Source organism: Neomonachus schauinslandi, chromosome 10 (genome assembly GCF_002201575.2).
Source record: "Neomonachus schauinslandi chromosome 10, ASM220157v2, whole genome shotgun sequence".
In the NCBI taxonomy this organism is placed as follows: Eukaryota; Metazoa; Chordata; class Mammalia; order Carnivora; family Phocidae; genus Neomonachus; species Neomonachus schauinslandi.
The window spans coordinates 137,514,856-137,534,217 of NC_058412.1; the positions used below are offsets into that span (position 1 = coordinate 137,514,856).

The window sequence follows — 19,362 nt, forward strand, 5'->3', positions numbered from 1 at the left end:
GAGGCAAGGGACTGTGTCATCAAGCTCTGTTCCCTTGAAGACAGCGGATGGCCAGTGTCCCAGAGGCTGAGTTCCAGTTTCCCCGACTTCAGGGCTTCGGGGGAGGGGAAGGGGAAAGCCCAGCAGGAAGGAACAAATCTACTCTAACGGTGGCAGGATTCAGGTGCCTGCACCTGACATCAGCCCAGGGGAGACGGGAGACGGGCCAAGGGTGCCATTCAGCCAACCGTAAGGGAGGAACCGCAGGCACCATCCCTCTGGCCTTGGCGGGACTGTCGCAGGACTCAGGCATGAAGCACCGGGGGGACCTCACCCTACCAGAGCCGCATGAGAACCTTCACCTGCACCACACCCGGACGCAAGGCAGGGAGCAGCCTTCCTGCCCACACCGCACCTCTGAGACCCACAGCGGGGGTGCAGATGACAGCGTCACTGGGGACACCGCTCAGATGATGGCTCCCACGAGCTGGGGGGCGCTGTCAGCTAGGGGACCTCTGCAGGTCCCCCACCCCACCAGCAGGAAGGGCTCTGTGGTGCCTCCAGCTGCCAGGGAAGCAGCACCCTTTTGCGTGCCCAGGTCAAAAGGAAGGAAGGGGGCATGCTCCTGGCATCAGCACCCCGGCAGCCCAGCCCTGGGACCCCTGACACCTACCTCTGCCGGCAGGTGCCCGCCTCTCTTCGTGCCGGCCCCCGGGCTAAACCCACATCCACTTCCAGAGGCCAACCATGCAGGGCTTCCCTGGCCACAAAGACGTGCTCACAGTGCGCTGGACCGGAGAGCAATCACCAGCTGCCCTCGACCTCCTACGTCTGCAGAGGCGGCCACCGAGGGACCAGCCACCCAAGGAGCACTGCAAGGGGTGGAATGGACCCAGGGCCTCCCCATTAGGCTGCAAGAAGGTGTGTGTGGGGGTGTCATCTTCCAGAGCAGGGGAACGGGGTGGGGGCAGGTCAATGGAGTGTCGACCTTGAGGCTTCGTCCAGACACAGGGTTAGAGCCTGGCCCTCCCCAGAATGCTGTAAAGGACACTATTGTGTTAATGACCAAATTAGAATCAGACGGGGCCTCAGGTGAGAGTCACAGCCCTTTCCCACTCATTGAAGAGCCTAACAAGCTGGGGTCAAAACCACGCTGGAGTATGTGAGTGAAAGATGCACTGCAGACCTCAAATAGTGCACAAAACGTGCACACACACCTGCATATATATATACACCGTGCACACGCCTACACACACCTGCACATGCAACCCTGCGCACACACCCGCACACACACCTGCACACCTACACACATGCACACACACCTGCGTACACTCACCTGCACTCACAACTGCACACACGCACACACCTGCACACTTATATACACATACACCCTGCACACACACCCGCACACACACCTGCACACCTGGATATACACATATTCACACCCTCAGAATTGCACACACACACAACTCCACACATGTAACCTCCATGCACACACACACACCCATAAACCTGCACACACACGTACATCTGATTACACACATGTATAACACACTTGCATACACACACCTGGATACACACACGTACAACACATGCACACTTAGACACACACCTACATTCACACACACCTACATGCACACATACACGTATGTACACACATACACGCACACATATGCATACATGCACATACACAGTAAGCACATGATCAAGGAAATGGGGCAAAATGTTAACAAGCAAATCCAGGTAAAAGGTATTCTCTGCACTATTCTTGCTGTTGCAACTCTTCTGTAAACTTGTCGTTACTCCAAATAAAAAGTTTGAAAACAAGAAATGCACCCCCAGCTCCTGCACCCACACTCAGCTGGCCAGGCCTTCGGTACGGGAGCCCTCCCCTCGGCAGGAATGCCCTCTCCCATGGGCCACGGCACCTGGGTGTTTGGGTCAACCCTTGCATGGGACACCACAGCTTCAGGGCACCCTGTGTCTCCATGTCCGCTTCCAGCTGACGGGCCAGTCTTGGACAGCCCAAGTCTGTCTTGAGGCCTCAGAGCTGGCAGGAAGGAGACGAGGAGCTGGGGTCACTGCTGCATACCAGTGGCATTCAGCATGTGTCCAGAAGGCACGTGACGCCACCCATGAGCCTTGAGCTCCACCCAGCTGTTGGCAGAGGTTGGGCACTCTGAGTCAGGGCAGGCTACACTCTTGGAGGGGGGCCACAAACACCATGTGGGTGATCGAGAGCGTGGCCTCGCAAGGCCTCTGAGCTGACCCTCATGCCCTGTGCCACCGCAGGTCGGGGCACCTCCCAGGTCACTCCCGGAGCTGCCCTACAGGAAGGTCACCTCACAGGGGCACAGCCCAAACCTGGTCCTGGCTCTTCCCGAGCAAGGGCAGGCGGCACAAGCAGGAGGAGACCTCATCTGTGTGCAGGGCTTAAGCCCCCGCCCCGCATCCAGGGGGCACCGAAGCCTGTGCCCGGCTGCCAGGGAAGGAGGGATCCAAACAGCTACTTCCCAGTGAGTGTCCAACAGTGGCACACTATTCACACCCTTACCCGGGTCCTCTTCCAGGGTGGCCCGGGGTGGGGGGAGCTTTCCAGTAAACAAAGATGGACTCTGGGACAGTCCACTGGGTGTTCCAAGCTCAAAAAAAATTCACCCTCTCATCCACAGAAAAAAATATAGTAAAAATATCATGCAAGACAACGGTTCAAATACCTTTTCTAACACATTGGTTTTGGGGGAAAAAACCTGAACATGCAAATATTAACTCCAAGCTGAGCAAGAGGAGACAGACCACACAGGGCACAGGCAGGCAGAGCCCGAGGGAACAGGGAGAGGTGGAAGTTTATCTGCACGACCATCGTGCAGGCCCAGAGGCCCTGCTGCTTGCCCACAGTGCTCACCCTCACAGGCCCAATAAGGGCCCCACTCCCTGACCACAGCTAGGAAACTGAGCAAGTGACCTGCCCTCATCCTACTGGAGGGAGAGGAGCTCCTCGATCTCGGACCATGAGGCACGCGAGGCGGTACAGAACCCCAGCTGGGGAGAAGCCACCGGCAGGCAGGTCCAGCCAGCGTTCTCTCCGGGACTCCCTCTCGTCAGCTAAATGCCCGCACAAAAGAATCACCTGTGAATGGCGTGCCTTTGGGTAAAGGCTAGAGCTGACTCGGTTGGCTTGGGGGGCAGATACTAACATCATGCAGCCCTTTATAAGCAAAACCTGTCCTGCTTAGAAGTGCATGCACCCCTACAGCCCTTCCCCGCCACAACACACACGTTCTTTCCTTCCTTGGATGTGATTCCCTCCCCCAACAGCCAGCGGTCTGCAGCCCCTGACCTCCACTCCCAGGGGCCAGTCCAGCTGGCAGGGTTTGGAGGGAGCCTTCCTACTCGGTGACATCTGAGGAACTGATCTCATAGACAAACCGAGTGGCCGTCCCAGCCCCTGCTTCTCAGTAATGAACAGCCAGCCCCTCCTTGCATGCCCATGAAAGCCCTGGGCCCTCTGTTGCTTCAACCCCAACTGAAGGTGGGGGCGCTGCTCAGCCAGTCATCTTGCAAGCTAGGGACCACTCAATCTTTTAAGGGAGCCCAGTGGCCAAGCACACGGAAGAAAACGGCACCCAAGGTCTGATGCTCACTTTCCAAAGTAAAATCCGAGAAATCATTCTGAGCAAACAGAGCTGCATTTGTAAACGGGTAGAATACTCACCAGGTGGGGAGTGGAAAATCTCCAGCTCAATCTGGCAGGGCGCAGGGCTGGGCTTCCTGTGTTCACCTGCCATGCCCACACACCGACGACCGGGTCCTGGTGGGGCATGTACCCAGGAAAGCATGGGAGAAAGTGTTCTGGGGTGCTGCTCACGTCCTGTGTCCTTAACTCTATCTCAAACTTCAAAACTTTTAAGGTTTCTGCATCTGTCTGTAAATTTTACTGCAACAGTAAAACAAACTGTACAAGCATTAAACTTCCTTTTTTAAAAAGGATTTTATTTGAGAGAGGCAGAGATAGCAAGAGAAGCAAGAGAGAGCACAAGCGGGGAGGAGGAGAAGCAGGCTCCCCGCAGAGCAGGGAGCCCGATGTGGGGCTCGATCCCAGGACCCCGGGATCATGACCCGAGCCGAAGGCAGATCCTTCACCGACTGAGCCGCCCAGGCGCCCCAAGCATGAAACTTCCTGATGCACATGCTGACTTAGGGAGGGCGTGCTGGTGTCTGCAGCTGACGAGTGGACGGAGGAAGGTCAGTGCGGGCAACCGGGCAGTGGACGCAGGACGCTCACGGAACTCCTGCAACTTCGCTTACGTCTGAAAAGGCTTGCAATATGTTCAGGGGACTACAAACTCTGAGTGAGAACTGGATCTTTACGAAGTTGCCTGGCTGACTCAGTCAGTAGAGCATGCAACTCCTAATCTCAGGGTCCTGAGTTCAAGCCCCATACTGGGCTAGAGAAAATTGAAAAAAAAAAAGGAAAAAGTTCCTTTAATCTTTTCCACAAAGCATAGCGCAGGGTGAGTGAAGTTAGGATATTGTGCGGTTTCGGGGGATTACTGGCTCCCTGCTGCAGACAACAGAGATGGCGTCTCAGACGCAGCTAAGAATGACAGGACAGCAGACTTACTAAATAGGTATTGTTTATTAAGGCTTGTATTCTCCAGAGGAAAAGTTATCCGGTGTTGTCCGTGACTCTGTACAGGCGGTAACAGTTCAGAGAATGACACGTTCTCAATACAAGTCTAAATAATACAGCTTAAACTTGAACTCAGAGGGTCTTTTGGAGTAAATAGTTTTCAGAAGGTACCTGCTCTCTAAACAGTCAGATCCCCTACAACGGGCGCGTGCAGACTGTGCTGGGGCGACTGGCGTGAGCACCATTTTCATGCTTAGAGTCAGACTCCAGGTGGCAGCGAGTTCTTCAAGGTCCCTCATTCCACAACACAGGACAGCAAACTCAGTTTCTCAAAGGTTTTTTGTTTTTGTTTTCACCCCTTCGACAGGAAAACGAAACCCGCCGCACACCGTGGAAGGACAGTCCCAGCACCAGCTGCACTGGAGGTCCTACGAGGGAAGCTCAGCGTCGTGGGTAAACAGCTCAGAATGGCACTGGGATTCGCAAGTCAAGAGCCGGCTCAGGATGGCCGCACACAGCTGAGCCCGGCTGACCGCTGAGCCCAGGCCTCCGCCAGCCACCCCACATCCGCCCCGCCGGGGTCGAGGAGCCGCGAGGGACACTCCGCACCAACACAGCATGCTCACCGAATCTGAAAAACTCAAATCTATCTTTCTGTCTAGTAGAAAAGTCAAGTGGACAGACTAGCATTTTAGACAGATAATGGGCAATAAAAATAGCAAACTGGCCAAACAAGGTGATCATTAACCTGTTGATTTCAGCATTTTGAGAAGTATTTTAACAGAATACAGTAAATGACAAAACAAGCCATGGTTTCTCGTGTTTGCTAGAAAGTAAGAAAGGGTGAGAAAGTCCCCTATAAAGATGTTAAGTGACAGTGACTCAGAGTAAGAACATAACTTCTGCCAAACAACAAGAGAACCTTTGGGACGTATGAGGTTTTCTGTTCTGTCGTGAAGGGTGCTTGTGTTTCACGTTAGGTCTGACTAACAAGCGGACAAAACACATTCCTTTATTAGTGAGCTCTGTAATACTATAATACATAGAAAAATACAAATGAACGCAGATCCATCTGGGCAAAAATAAAAGACAAAGAGCATAAAGATGCAACGAGTCAGGCCCTGCACAAGACAACAGCACCAAGCACACGTTCTTAAGCTTTTTCAGTCAAATGTCAGAACACAGAAGATGCCGGTTCATCCTTATTGTTTGTTTCGATTCTGCCGTTCCTGTAAAAAGAAAAAGAGTTTAACAAACTGAGTGAACATGCCACACACACTCCCTCAGAAGCGAGGTCCCAGGCTGCCCGGTGGGCTGTGGCCCTGCCTGGGACCGGTGCACCCCCCGGCACTGGCCAGGCCACGGCAGCACGGGAACCAGGCCTCCGAGAGCCACCCACCCACGGCATCCACCCGCTCGAGGCAAGGCCCCTCTGGCCAGGTGTGTCTCCCCTCACACACAGCCCCACCTCTCCCCACGTCTGCCTGTCTGGCTTCTCATCAATAGGGTCAGAAGCCCCCTCGGTCCTTCCTAAAATGTTGCAACTAAACTCAGCCTGAGACATGGAGACACGGGTCTAAGAAGCACACCAGCAGTGTTCTGGTGGAATTTCAATTCTCTCTCGAGCTCACTGGAGGACAGCTCAAAGCCGTGAACGGCCTCAGTCTGCCTGCAGGCAGGAACCCATGGACCAACTCAAAGACTTCCTCTTCCCAAACCCCACTCGCTAACGTACGTTTAGGACCCTAGAACCTTAAAACACCAACCGGGTCATGGGCAGAAATTTACCCCTAACCTCAAACAACTTCCAGAACCTACTGAGCTTCAGGAAAAGACCCAAGTGCCACAGGATCTAAGATAAACCACAGCCATGCACAGGCCTAAAACCCACCAAGGGTCTTCAGCTTCGTTACCAATGACCTCTGCTCTATCCCTGTAAAGTCAGCAATTCAGTATTTTATTTTATACTTAAAAGAGTTAAAACACAGACTTTCACTAACTGGAAATAATGACAAGCCCCTCTCTTTTCCACTACAATGAAAGAGGGACCAAGTCATTTTCACGTCTTACAAACTTGCTACAGCAGGTGTAGCTTCTAAAACCGCAAACAGCACTGTTATCTATGTGCCCCATTATGTGCCTTTCAGCTAAAACGGGCCGCAAACCCATCTACTGTCAACCGAAGCTTAAGAAAAGGATATTTTAATATCAGAAAAGCACGGCAAAACTCGGGATGAACTCTCTCAGACAAACCAGCTTTACAAAGTGTGTTACGCTGTCATTCTTCCCATTTCTGGGCCAGTTCACAGGCGTCTGAGCCCTGTTCTCCTACAGCACACACAGTCACTCCCATGGGCTACGCCAGCTCAGGCCTGGGACTTTCTTGGTCACAGGGCGGGAAACGGAGCCAACCTCACAGCCCACTACGAGGCTTGCACTCTGGATTCCAGATGCTCACTGTTACCCCACCCCCAGCTCTTTACCACCTAGATGCAGGGTTCCAGACTAAGACACTGGGGTTTTGAGGGAGAAAGAAGCAACGGCCTCTAGACCAGGGCTTCCCGCCCGCTGAGGGCAGGGCCTGCAGCCCCAACAGCCCTGCTGGTCGACCCCAGTGCCACAGAATGTCATTCCTAAGTGTTCCTGACAGAGGCTGTGCACTGTGGTCCCAATCATTATGTTCTCTGAAAACGGAAAAGTTACGTAGTGACATTCCACTTACACATCACCGCTGGGGACCATGCTTGGGAAGCACAGATGACGCTGCCCACACCCTCCCATGACCGTGCTGCCCCTGCTGCAGGCCACTGGGAACTGGCGGTCCCCGGGCCCCACCCAGCGCGCACGGCCTTCAGCCTCAGCTCTGGCCCGGGGCCTCCAGAGCCCGTGTCTGAGGAAGCCAGACTCACCTTGCGCACCACCTCCTCCTCCTCCTGGCGCTTCTCATAGTGAGAAAAGTCGTCAAAGATGGAGGTTGTGTGCTTGTAGGAAGCGATAATTTTCAGCACTTGCTTTGCTTTTTCTAAGGGCACCTCCTGGGTGTCGCGGGAGTTGGTGACCGGCTTGTTGTCATTGTTCTCCAGCCTGATGTGCCGGAGCTGGTTGTTGGGCACGTCCTTGACGAAGATCCACTTCACGTCGAACTTGCCCTTCCACTTGTCCTGAGACCAGACCCCAGCGCTCGTGCCGTAGTCCACGGGCGACCTCATCTCCGCCACCCCGCAGAAGTGCCCGCTCCCGTTGACGCTGAAAAGCAGGTACACCGGCCCCTTGCTGCTCGCGGCACGGAACGCACCGTCCAGACGCTTGTTGCCATGCTCGGTGCTGCACCAGATGGAGTACTTGATGGAGCGGTGGATGTCGTCCTCGGAGTAGCTTTTTATGATGAAAACACGTCCGCTTTTAAGATTCCAATCAAACTCTTTAGGGTTATAGCTGTGGGCAGCTTTCAGTTTCTCAAGAACGGGGTGGGACTCCACGGTGGGGGCAGAATTAGGCTGGGCATTTCCAGGAGAGTTACCATCACCGCCGGTCCCTCCACTCTGCCCAAATGCCACATTTCTGTTGCGAGGGGCGACCCAGCGGGTTTGGGGTGGCTGCTGAGGGTTCGGATACTGTGGTTGGGCCAAAGGGGGAGGCTGAGCGGGAAGAGGCTGCACAACCGGCTGGGACTGGGGGGCAGACTGGGGGGCCGGAGTCTGCTGGGGAGCCGGAGCCTTGGGCATGGGCCCCTTGTTGTCCCAGGTGCCAATGTCCATGTTATGCTTTATCGGTGGAGGGGGCAGGGCAGCCCCGATTACAGGTCCGCTCTTAGCTTTAATTTTCGGCTGGGGTTTTGCCGGCTTGCTGGCAATGGCAGCCCACGAGGTCGGCTTTGAAACTGGCATATTTACGCCTGTCCCACCATTGCCAGAAAGGACACCAGTCATCGCCACACTGCTAACGACTGACCCCACAGTCTTGACGGCAGAGGTGGTGACATCCCCGATCTTCAGGCCCACCATGCCCTGCTCCAGGCTGTTCATTCCAGGGGCCTTGTTGAGGGTGTCACTGTGAAAGCCCGTCTGCCCATCCACAATCGTGCCACCCAGAGAGCTTGGTGGGTAAGTGTAGCTGCTCCCATACGCGGAGCTCTGAGCCTGCTGCCCCTGAGACCCACTTGTCCCCCAGGCCGAGAAGGCAGGGTTTTCGGGGAAAAAATTAAACCTGTGTTGATAGATGTTGTTTCCCAGGCCCCCAGGCTGCCCAAAAACAGCATCATGCATAAAATGATGGTCTCCGTTACTGAGCTGTCCATAGGTGGTGAGGTATGGGATCGGAGGGTCCCCTCCGGTAGACCAGGGTGCCTCGTTGAGGGAGTAAGGAAATCCGATGGACGGTGGGTAATAGCTGGACAGGTAAGGATCCGCCATGGAGGGGTAACTGTTACTCTGGGGAAACAAGCACGGGATGAGTTAGGCTGCTTTCAAGACACAAGCCGGAGGGGATTTCCTACGTAAGTACAGGCTGACTTCAGAGCACGTGCCTGCCGACGGGAAGGCTAAGGGCACCGACTGAGAACAAAGCCGGGACTCAGAGAAGCCCGGTGTCCGTCTGCGACGTCCTGAGTCCAGCTGACGTGACCAGGCTCAGCCACTCTACCACTGGCTGTCTGCAGTCTACTCGGCAGTCCCCTCTCCCCCCACCAAGGAGTGGACCCGGAGTGAGGAATCGACCCATCCGGCCGGCAGTGATGCTGACCCACACACGACAGCGCGGGCAGCACAGAAGGTGAAGACGGCTTCACACAGGCAATGAGAGGTTCTGAGCTGCAGGACAAGCTGGGGTGCTCAGGGACACTCGCCCCACAGCCTGGTCTCAAGCTGACTGCTCAACACGCCCAGGGTGTCCCGCCCCCGCCCCCCGCAATACCCTTTCCCACACGCCTCTCCTGACAGCCCACCCCCTCTTCCGAGTCCAAAGGGGTCTCGCCATCTCATATCCCCACCCTGTCCTGGGCGTCGCCTTGGGCTCTCACAGTGGCTCTGACAGCTCCTTCACCAAAACTCTGTGTCCTCCCTGCTCTCTGAGCCGGAGAGGCCCTCACATCGGGCTCCAACCAAACCTGGGGTCCCTGACTGAGGAACCACCTGTGTGGCAGCCAGACCACCCCTCGAGGCAGCAGGGGCTTATCTCAGAGTCTCTGGAAGCCAGCCCAGGGCGCAGATTTACACCTGGGGTCAGCAGTTCTGACAAGGCACCTCCTTGGGGAGAGACTCACTGGGGGTCTGGCCAGAACTGGGCCCCCCAGGCCATGCCACTGTGGGTGACTTAAATGGTTTCCCGCGGGGCGTGAGTGCTGGGGGGTGTTGGGGGGGAGGCTTCCCACCCAGGGCAGCTGACCTAAAAGTGGAAAGGCTGCAAAGGAAAACAAGAGTGGGGGGCAGCGGCAAGCTTCCCAGTCTGTGACACCATCTTCTGACTTGTCCCCATCCTCTCCCCTACCTTCCACCCCAGATAACCAGAAAGTCCTACATGGAGAGCACTGGCTAGAAACCCCCTCCTCCAACCCCACGCCTATCTTCAGGTGAGAAGACCTGCTGCCCCAGCTGGCACAGGGTGTCTGCTGCCACCTCCAGTCCCAGGGACTGACAAGGTGGGAGCTGGGCTGAGGCAGCCATGGAGGGCTGGAGTACCAGACAAGCAAGCATCTCTGCTTCCCTGCAATGGGAATGCGGAGTAACTCTGCAGACCCCCAGAGGACCCTATAGAGAACAGGCTGCTCCCCCCGCAGTCCCAGCACAATACGTGACTGTGGTGACCCAGCCCCCTGGCTGCCAGTCTCCACGGCCACCTCCCCCCTCCCTGTCCCATCTAGGATTCATGGGGCTTCAAGCATCACAGTTCCTTCCTGTTCGCTGCAGACTATTCCAAAATCAGTTTTTAAAATGCAATTAACTATTTCCCCTGTAACAAAAATCCTTAAGGTGCTCAGGAAGTTTAAAAAAAAAAAAAAAGACAACAAATGGCCACCATCAATGTTCTACAAGCCTCGGAACAGCTGGAGCTACCCTCCCTTGAAAGGATTTCAGTGATTCTGGCCCCTTTCCTAGAACCTCTCCCTCAGTTTGCCCGCACCCAACCTGGGCCCTCAAAGAAGCCTCTTGAAGGGGCCAATCGAGAGAGAGCAAATCACCAGGTCTGGGCAGAGGACATGCTCTGCGAGGTGAGGGGCAGCCCCATGGACCAAAGCCTTGGTCGCTGGACCTCAGCATCCAAAGACAGTTCACGAGACGCCAGGTGCTCTCTGCACAGGACTCCCACAGGGTCGGTACCTCACTCGTGACTCACACTTAACCCTTAACCATAACGGGACATAACTTAAGACCCGAGACAACATATGTTACAGTAACCACTTGAAGTCCTACCGGGGAGTGGAAAAACCTAGCATTCCAGTCCCACAGACCCCGCTGTGCAGAGGCGGTTCTCAGTGGCTTCCACGGAAGCAGGACTGTCCAGGGCAAAGATGAAGCAACCCAGTCGGCATCCCCTGAATCCCGCATCTCTGCTCCGGAGGCAGACAGAGGCAAGGGTGTGTCTGGGAGCGAAGGGTCAGCCCTGGCTATGAGGACTCAACCCCCTCCCCCTGAGCACTATGTTGCTGGGGTTTTTTTTGAGCACTATGTTCTTATGGCGAAAGCAATGAAGACTCACTTCTGGTTGCCAGATGAAGGAGCGGTCCTGCAGCGAGAGTGTCCACGGGTGGCTGCAGGCCCACTAGGAGCTGAGCCACCAGGCACCGCGGTGCACGCCTGCACTAGCATTCACACGGTCCTCCTCCGCACAGGCCCTGGCACTCCCCGAGCAGCCCACCACCAACACCCAGGAGCTGGGCTCCATGCCAGCCCTGCCCGCCTCCTCCCAATGCTGCCCATCCTCACCGGGGCACGAGGGGTGCCTGGCAGGCCGTGTGTGTGAGCCTACCTTCTGCCTATACCTCATCTGACCGGCAGCTATTTCCTGCTACACCAGTCATCTTTCTTTCGAAGCTCTGAAAGCCAAGCAACAAATCAGTCTGCAAAACTCTGTGAAGTCAGTCATTCATCCTGTAAGAAGACCTGGATGTGTTCACCCCCTTACTTGCTCTCTGGACCACACACTCTCCTCCCAGCGGCCCCGGTCAGTCTGTCGGTCCATCTGCAATGCGTTGGGGCCAATGGCTCCAGCCTCAACTTCCAGAAAAACTGACATTCTACTCACTTGTGAAGGTGATCTGGAATGTGACCCCCATTGACAGGGCCCCACCCCGGACAAGGCCAGACGCAGCCCGGAACGCTTGCTCCCAACGGACACGCTGCCACTGACCATGGCTCAGCCTGGCTCGCTGACACCAAACAAGCAGCCTACTCAGCCCGCTGTGCACCCAGGGCTGCCAAAGAGAAGTCCAGGTACCAGGGATGCAGGCACACACGCTGAGGAGTGCAAACACACGCCGGGCTTTCCCTCAGCATGTCGGCCACACAACAAATCTCCGTAAGGACAACACAGGTAAAACCACCACCCTGACCAATGCTCTCACACACATTCTACACACAGCCTTTGGTAGAGTACAGGACCTCAAAAAAGGGAGGCTGACACATCTTCAGGGCAAGATTAGGCAATAGAAGTAAGAAAAGACACTGCCAGGCGCTGGACTCCTCGGGTGCTTCCTTGAAGCCACATCCAAAATGATAAACAAAACGGGCACTCCAGACAACACAGATTTCCAAGTCAGTGACTATTATCCCTACATCATTTTCACTGAAAAACCATAATAAAAAACAATAATCTACCCTAAAATTCAAACTTTTTCATACTTAAAAAAATTTAGCCACACTAAAAGAGAAAGAAAAGGAACTCATTCTGAATGGCCAGAACTGAAGCTTAAGTAAATTAAGTAAACAGGGAAAGGATCAAAGGGACGCAGATGCTGGGCACGAAGCTCTGAGGCCCAGCAGGTGCACGGGGCGGAAGCCCTGGGGATACGGGTCCGGCTGCATGTGTCCCTGAGCAAGAGGACTGTGGCTGCAGGCCCTCGCCTGGTGGGGCTGTGTGCAGGGAGCCCGGTTTCTGACACAGAGGATGTGTGCCTTTGTCTCCAGCTGGAGGTACGTAGTTTTGAGCAAGGAGACAACGAGAAGTACGCAAAGATACCACTAGGCCCCGCCAGCCGCACTCCGTGATGACCTGTCCTCACTGGCTGGCTGGCATCACTGGAGGCTACAGCCTACAAGACCATGCACTCCTCGCCAGCCCCTCCTGTCACCCAAGCCCACCACGACGGCCCAGCACAGAGCGAGCCATAAGCCACGGGGCTCACGGGCCCTTCATGTGACATAGGCCACCAACAGGGCATCGGTGTAGCCTGGCTTTGTGCTGGTGGGTGAAACCCCCCAACCTGCCAGAAACCCTGGGCGACAGCTGAGCACAATTTTCAAGACGAGTTTGTCTTTATAAACCGAACACCTCTCCAGGCCAGACAGAAGCTCCCTGCAAAGCGTAAGGAGGTACAAATTTCAACTTAACCAGGAGGTAACTTCTGAGAGCTGGCGTACCAGGTCCATGAAGAGACACAGAGAGCCCAGGACACCCTGACCCTAAAGCACCTCCCGCTAGCCTCAGGTGGTCCTGCTCCAAGTGCAGAGCAGGCCTCCCTGCACCGGGGTGACGGCTGGCACGGCTTTCCAGAACAATGCTTCAGGACGAGCTGAAACCAACTATGAGCGACCAGCACTGAGACTCGGAACAGGAGAGTTTACACAACATTCCTATAAAGTGAACGTGTCCTATTACACTGACAGCACAACTGAATTACTGAGAAAAAACTAGGAAAGTTTACTCCTGTTCCCTTCTGTCCCTGTCTCACATGACCAGGCAAACCAATCTGTTGACAACTGAGTACGTAGTCCCAGCTGCCCTTGCTTAACTCCCATAGTGCCCACACTGCCTGGCCCCTCCCCCAGAATCCCCACCCAGAATGCTGCCCCCAGAATTTCTCCAGAACCCCTTGCCCAGAATCCCACCCAGAGCCCCTCCCCCAGAATCCCCACCCAGAGCCACCTCTCCCAGAATCCTCAGCTAGAACCCCTCCCCCCGAATCCCCCCCCCAAACCCCCCCCCCCCAGAATCCCCACCCAGAGCCCCTCCATAACCCCTCCCCTAAAGCCCCACCCAGAGCCCCTCTGCTCCCCAGGGTTCTCCCTCCCCCCACCATTCCCTAAAGCTGACTGAAACGTGTTCCATGTCACACAAGGGGATCCAGAGCTGCTACGTCAATGTAGGATGGTCCTGGGGGCAACTAGGAAGGAAAAAAAAACACACCAGAAGCAGTGTCCCGAGACTTTTCTGTGGGAAAAAAAAAAATCACCTGCCCCGAGGACAACACTTCCGTTACAGTGCATTCCAAGTTAAATTAACTTGAAAGGCCTGCTCTGAAACACTTTCCTAATCATCCCAGGTATTAAAACTTCAAACACAAAAACTGAAAGAGGCTCCAACTTGCTACTACAAACATCTGGGTGAAACAAACCACAAAGCACCGCGGGGCTGCCGGCTCTACCCACCGCCTTCACTATGGTGGCCGCGCACAGGACGAGTCACTTGTGTGCACCTTCACATACGTGCAGCCTGTCGCTCATCGACACGTCACTCGGGACGAGCACACGGCGGGCGACTGCAGGCGTGCAGCTCCTGGCCACCCAAACCACTTCTCTCACTCACTCAGCAGCAGCCGTACCCTCAATCCGAGACCCGGACGACCAGCATGCAGGTGCTTTCTTTCCTCAACAGCAATCTTCACCAGCAGAGTCCAAAACTGGACGTGTCATCCATCCCCAGGGGCTTGTCTGCAAGGAGGCCACACTGCATGGTGCCCCCCCCCGCCCCCAGGAAGAAAGGAGTAACAGACACAAGCACAAAAGGAGCCCTTGCCGTGGCGGGAAGAGACACGTCCCCCCACCCTCCCACCCCATCACTGGGGAACGGAGCTCTGCCACAAACTGGCTCCATCACTTGGGCAAACCAGGCCTCTTCTTCATCCACAGAACAAGAGGACCAGGAGAATTAGGATCTAAGAGCTCTCCAGTGTTACCTGCTTCCTACACTCCAACAGTGGGGTGTTTCTGGAAAACCTGTTCGCAGCCAAGAACGTGGATTTACTCTTAAGCAATGTGCTGATTAACCATCTTGCTGAAAACTACACACGCTAACAGCCGGGACAAACAGCGACTGTTTTATGGCTGTTCATGGAGCGTCTACCTACAGCGGTCTTCGCAGCTGGCTTCCCCGGGGTGAATAGCTGTAACTACCCTCCTGACGGAAAATCATCTGCTCCACTTCCAACCAAGGCCTCCCAATTAACATGAAAGCTCCTGCCTTATAAAAACATTTCAAGTGTATTTGAAGCAATCCCCCCTCCACTTTTCTCTGGTTAAAACTTAGAACACCCTACTGCTATGATAGTCAAATCACGTAACGAACAAATAAGATACCAAGATAAAATAAGTCCATTTAACTGCCTGCCATTATCTCTGGCAATGCATCACTGAGGCCAGGGCAGTTCTCCTCTGCAGCACCTGGTCCTGCCCAGAGGAGGGGCGGATTGTGGGGGGGGGGGGGCTCTATAAAGAGTCTCCTGGGTGTTTTTGCTGCTGACCTGCTCAATGCAATAAGAAGGACAAAAATGGGGAAAAGTTCTAAGTTCTAAGACACTTTAGATAAGAGCAGACTAGGGAAAAAAAGAGGCAAAATAACTTTATTCCTCTGCAAAAGTGGCTAAACTTGGTTTCATTCTAAAGCAAACAAACATAGTACATTTAAAAAGTGGTAGACATCATGGGGCACCTGGGTGGCTCAGTTGGTCAAGCGACAGCCTTCGGCTCAGGTCATGATCCTGGAGTCCCTGGATCGAGTCCCACATCGGGCTCCCTGCTCAGCGGGGAGTCTGCTTCGCCCTCTGACCCTCCCCCCTCTTGTGCTCTCTCTCTCTCTCATTCTCTCTCTCAAAAAAAAAAAAAAAAAAGTGGTAGACATCATGCTTAAACCTACACTTCAACTAGCCCGGTGGTTTTAACAAGGGCAAGCCGGCCCCCAGGAGACACTGCCGAGACATTTTTGGTTGTCCTGCTGGTGTGTGTGTAGGGGAGTCAGTTACTAATGGCATCTTGTGGATGAAGGCCAGGAAGGCTGCTAAACATCCTACAACACACACACCTCAAAGAATGTTTCAGTCCAAAACATCTGTAGTGCCAAGTATCTAAGAAACGGGCAGCTGTGACCTACCGGGGCCTGCACAGCTACCGGTTGGAGCTTCACGTGGCCCACCTACTGTTACTCTCCTAACAATTTTATGTGAACAGTTACCACAACCAGTTCTACAGAAAAGGGACCTGAGACCCAGAGAAGGCAAGCCACCTAAGGAAGTGTCATGGAGTCAGCGATGTAGCGAAGATTTGAACCCAAGGCCAAAGTCTGACTCCAGAGCTTGGTTCTTAGATGCTCTCCTACGCCACAATTCTAATGCCCAGAGCCAAAACAACTCACCAGGAAGTTTCAAAGAACTCCACACACCTCCACTCTGTCGAAAGCAGTGCATCACTGAGTCACCAATGCTGAGACCAACAGAAGTCCACGTGCATACCGCCCCCATGAGACACTGTTTCCTCCGGAGAGCACACCAGCCCCACCCATGCCCCACGTGTAGCTCAAGGCTACTCGTCCAAGCAAGTCGTCAGCATGCTACTTCTAATATCTTATATTGTGCTTCTTGGTTGTTAGGATAATAAAGTCAGAAACGTAACACTAAAGGTACATTACAAAACTAAAGAAAAACTAACATAGAAAGTAGGTTATTAAAAACAACAACAACAACAACTCACCTGATTTGACTGTCCAGAAAGGTAGGGCTCAAAGTCATTGTCATGGACCGTATCCTTCTGATGCAAAGAACCATTTTGTACTAGAAGAAGAAATTGAAAAATACTATCTTTGAATTAAAGAAAATCACTTTTAGGCATAGAAATCAAAAGCTGTAAAGTCTACATCCATCAATTCCTAGAAGTTGCTTTTATTTAAAAAAGAACAAGATCAGTATCCCACTGATATTTACATAACTACCTACAATGGTGATGCAGAACTTCTGATAATTTTGATTTTTTAGAATTTTTTTTTAAAGATTTTATTCATTCATTTGAGACACAGAGAGAGAGAGAGAGATAGAGAGAGAGCATGAGCAGGGAGAGAGGCAGAGGGAGAGGGAGAAGCAGGCTCCCCGCTAAGCCAGGAGCCCGATGTGGGACTCGATCCCAGGACCCTGGGACCATGACCTGAGCCGAAGGCAGACGCCCAACCATCGGAGCCACCCAGGCGTCCCAATTTTGATTGTTTTTGATAAAGATTTAGTCATAATTTGGTAGAAGTTGACAAGATACAAGTGCAGACAAAATAATGCAAGGCGTGGTCTGGGAAGACTATGTAGGCCACACAGAGATAGATGGGTGCTTCCACAGGCCCCACAGTGTGTGCAGGACAAAGACCCAGGGAGCTTCCAGCACAGCTGGGAGGGGCTGTAACTGAATGACGTTTCTGAACTCATTGTTGTCCCGCTCTCCACTTACTTTCCACTGTTACAATGCTCAGCCAAAAAAGGAAAGCAAAGGTAAATAAAGTGTTGGGCCTTTTCCAATCTTAAAACATGATGAACCATATTTGGTTACACCCGAGTAACACACACTGGTTAAACACCGTCTACCCAGTAAACATGAAGTGTCACTTACGGGTTTGCACCAGAGTGAGTTTTGGGGGTTTATCCGAAGCCACAAAATCACAAGAGATGACCGGAGACTCGGAAAGCAAGGGCTGTAAGTGCTGGGGTCCCGAGCTAGCTGGCAGGGTGGCCCCAGAGCCGCCCAGCGCGCCTGCAGACAGCCAGCCACCCCCCACCCCGCCGCCTCCTTCCCTCCCCCCACTCCGATCCGCCCTCCTGCAGTGGGGAGGAGGGGGATCACTCTAACCACCCATTTATTTACTTCTCCTTGAAAAGCCCCTGTTTTCAGACTGTCAAACCTCCCCAAATGTCACAACCTAAAATTTTATCTCCCGGAAGCACACGGGAGAAAAGTTTCCGGTTCCAGATGCCCTTCCTAGACCTTTCCTTCCCCGCATAGTCCGCTGTCTCTCGGGGGGCTCCTGCCCCTCCTCCGCCACTCCAGGACCTGCACAGCCCGTGCCCACCTGGCTTACCTTTATTATCTTGTCCTTTTGTTCTCTGTGTCGCCGCAGGCCGGGACGTGCGTGCAGACGGAACCCGCGGAAAAGGGAAATACAAAGTTATTCACGAGCACCCGTCCCAGGCGTGCGGCGCGCTCCGGCCCGAACGGGTCCCGCGGTCACCGGCGCCCCCGACGCCCCGCGCCCCCGGCCCCCCGGCCCCCCGGCCCCGCTACCTGGGGGTCCACGCTGGTGGCCGACATGCTTCATGAACAGCCCGGCGAGGCGCGGGGCCGAGGCGCCCGCCGGCTCGGGCCTCCCCGCGAGGCCGGGCCTGTCACCCGCGCTCTCGCGGCCCAGGGCCCGCCGCCTCCTCCCCGGGCGCCGGCCGCGCGGCGGCGGCGGCGACTACTGGGCGCGCGGGCCGCTCGCGGGGCGCGGCGCAGGGCAACAAGCCTGGACGGGACGCACTGACGAGGAGCCGACTCCAATGGCGGCGGCGGCGACGGCGAGGGACGAGGCTGCGCGACGTCAGCGCGCGCAGAGCAGGCCGGGAGCGCCGACAGGCCGCCACGGCCGCGCCTGCGCGCCATCGCCCGGCGGGACGGATCTCGCGCCCGGGTCTTGGTATCGCGCGGCGGGGGCGGGGCGAGCCCGGGAAGTCACGTGGGCGACCTCCGGGCGGGCAACGGGGGGCCGAGCGGGAAGCGGCGGGTGTTTGGCGGCTGGGCTCCTCGGGTGTGCACCTGCCGGGCCTAGCACCTCCAGCCTCAGCCCCTGGCGCCTTGTGCGTATCCCCGAGGTCTGAAGAAGCAGCTGAGCCGGCGAGTACGACCACCTACCTAAAGCCGCTTACGGCAGGCTGGACCCCAGACTACCCTGCCGCTCAGCCCAGACGCCCCGCAGACATTCCTCAGAGGGGCACCCTGAGTGGAGCTCTGCGGCCGTTGGGGCTGCACCTCCGGGCTTCCTAAGTTTTGTCTGGGCCCTTGCTTTCTGCAACGGCTGTTCCTGGGGAGCCCTGTACTTGGGCCTCCTTGAGGGTCCTGCTTTTCCAGAGCTCTCTTGGGTCTCTAGTTTATCACCAGTTTGCATGTTGGAGTCTTGACCCCAATTTCACCATGGGGAGGAAAAGAGAGTTCAGCCCCACACTGTGCCCTAGTCCAGGAGGGGCACGGGGCCTTTTGGTCTCTGTTTAAGGATGGACAGCCCCTCTTGGCTCCGACTTCCTGAAAGGAGTCCAGTTCTATTCCTCACTCACCCCCACCCCTCCCAGTGTAGGGCCCCCAGCCTGGACCCTGCTCCCAGCTCCAGAGCCCCTGTGGCCACTTCCTACCTTGGCTTCCAGATGGGTCTCTTCTTCCTTCCCCTCTCTCTCTCTCCTGCACACTCCTGTAACCTTCACAAGCCCAGGGTTCTGCTGAAGGAGAGAGGCCTAGAATGCTGGTTCACGGTGGGGAGCCGGGCAGGTGGGCATCAGAAGATCGCTCTCCAAAGCAGGGCCAAGGGGGATGCCAGCAGGCAGG

At 55.1% G+C, this 19,362-nt stretch overlaps 1 protein-coding gene across 3 annotated transcripts; it reads right to left on the minus strand.

Annotated features, from left to right (window-relative positions):
• Nucleotides 1–4,615: 4,615 nt before the first annotated feature.
• Nucleotides 4,616–18,333, minus strand: YTHDF1 (YTH N6-methyladenosine RNA binding protein 1). 3 transcript variants are annotated; one of them, XM_044918638.1, is made up of 6 exons: nt 18,073–18,227; nt 17,870–17,894; nt 17,465–17,470; nt 16,507–16,586; nt 7,522–9,042; nt 4,616–5,841 (listed from the first exon to the last, which is right to left on the minus strand). In XM_044918638.1, exons 1-6 carry the CDS (start codon nt 18,097–18,099, stop codon nt 5,815–5,817), a joined length of 1,686 nt encoding a protein of 561 aa, XP_044774573.1. In that variant the 5' UTR covers nt 18,100–18,227; the 3' UTR covers nt 4,616–5,814. The 3 variants fall into 3 exon arrangements, with proteins under 3 accessions (XP_044774573.1, XP_021533456.1, XP_021533455.1); XM_021677781.1 differs by lacking the exons at nt 17,465–17,470; nt 18,073–18,227 and adding an exon at nt 18,308–18,333; XM_021677780.1 differs by lacking the exon at nt 17,465–17,470.
• Nucleotides 18,334–19,362: the final 1,029 nt, after the last annotated feature.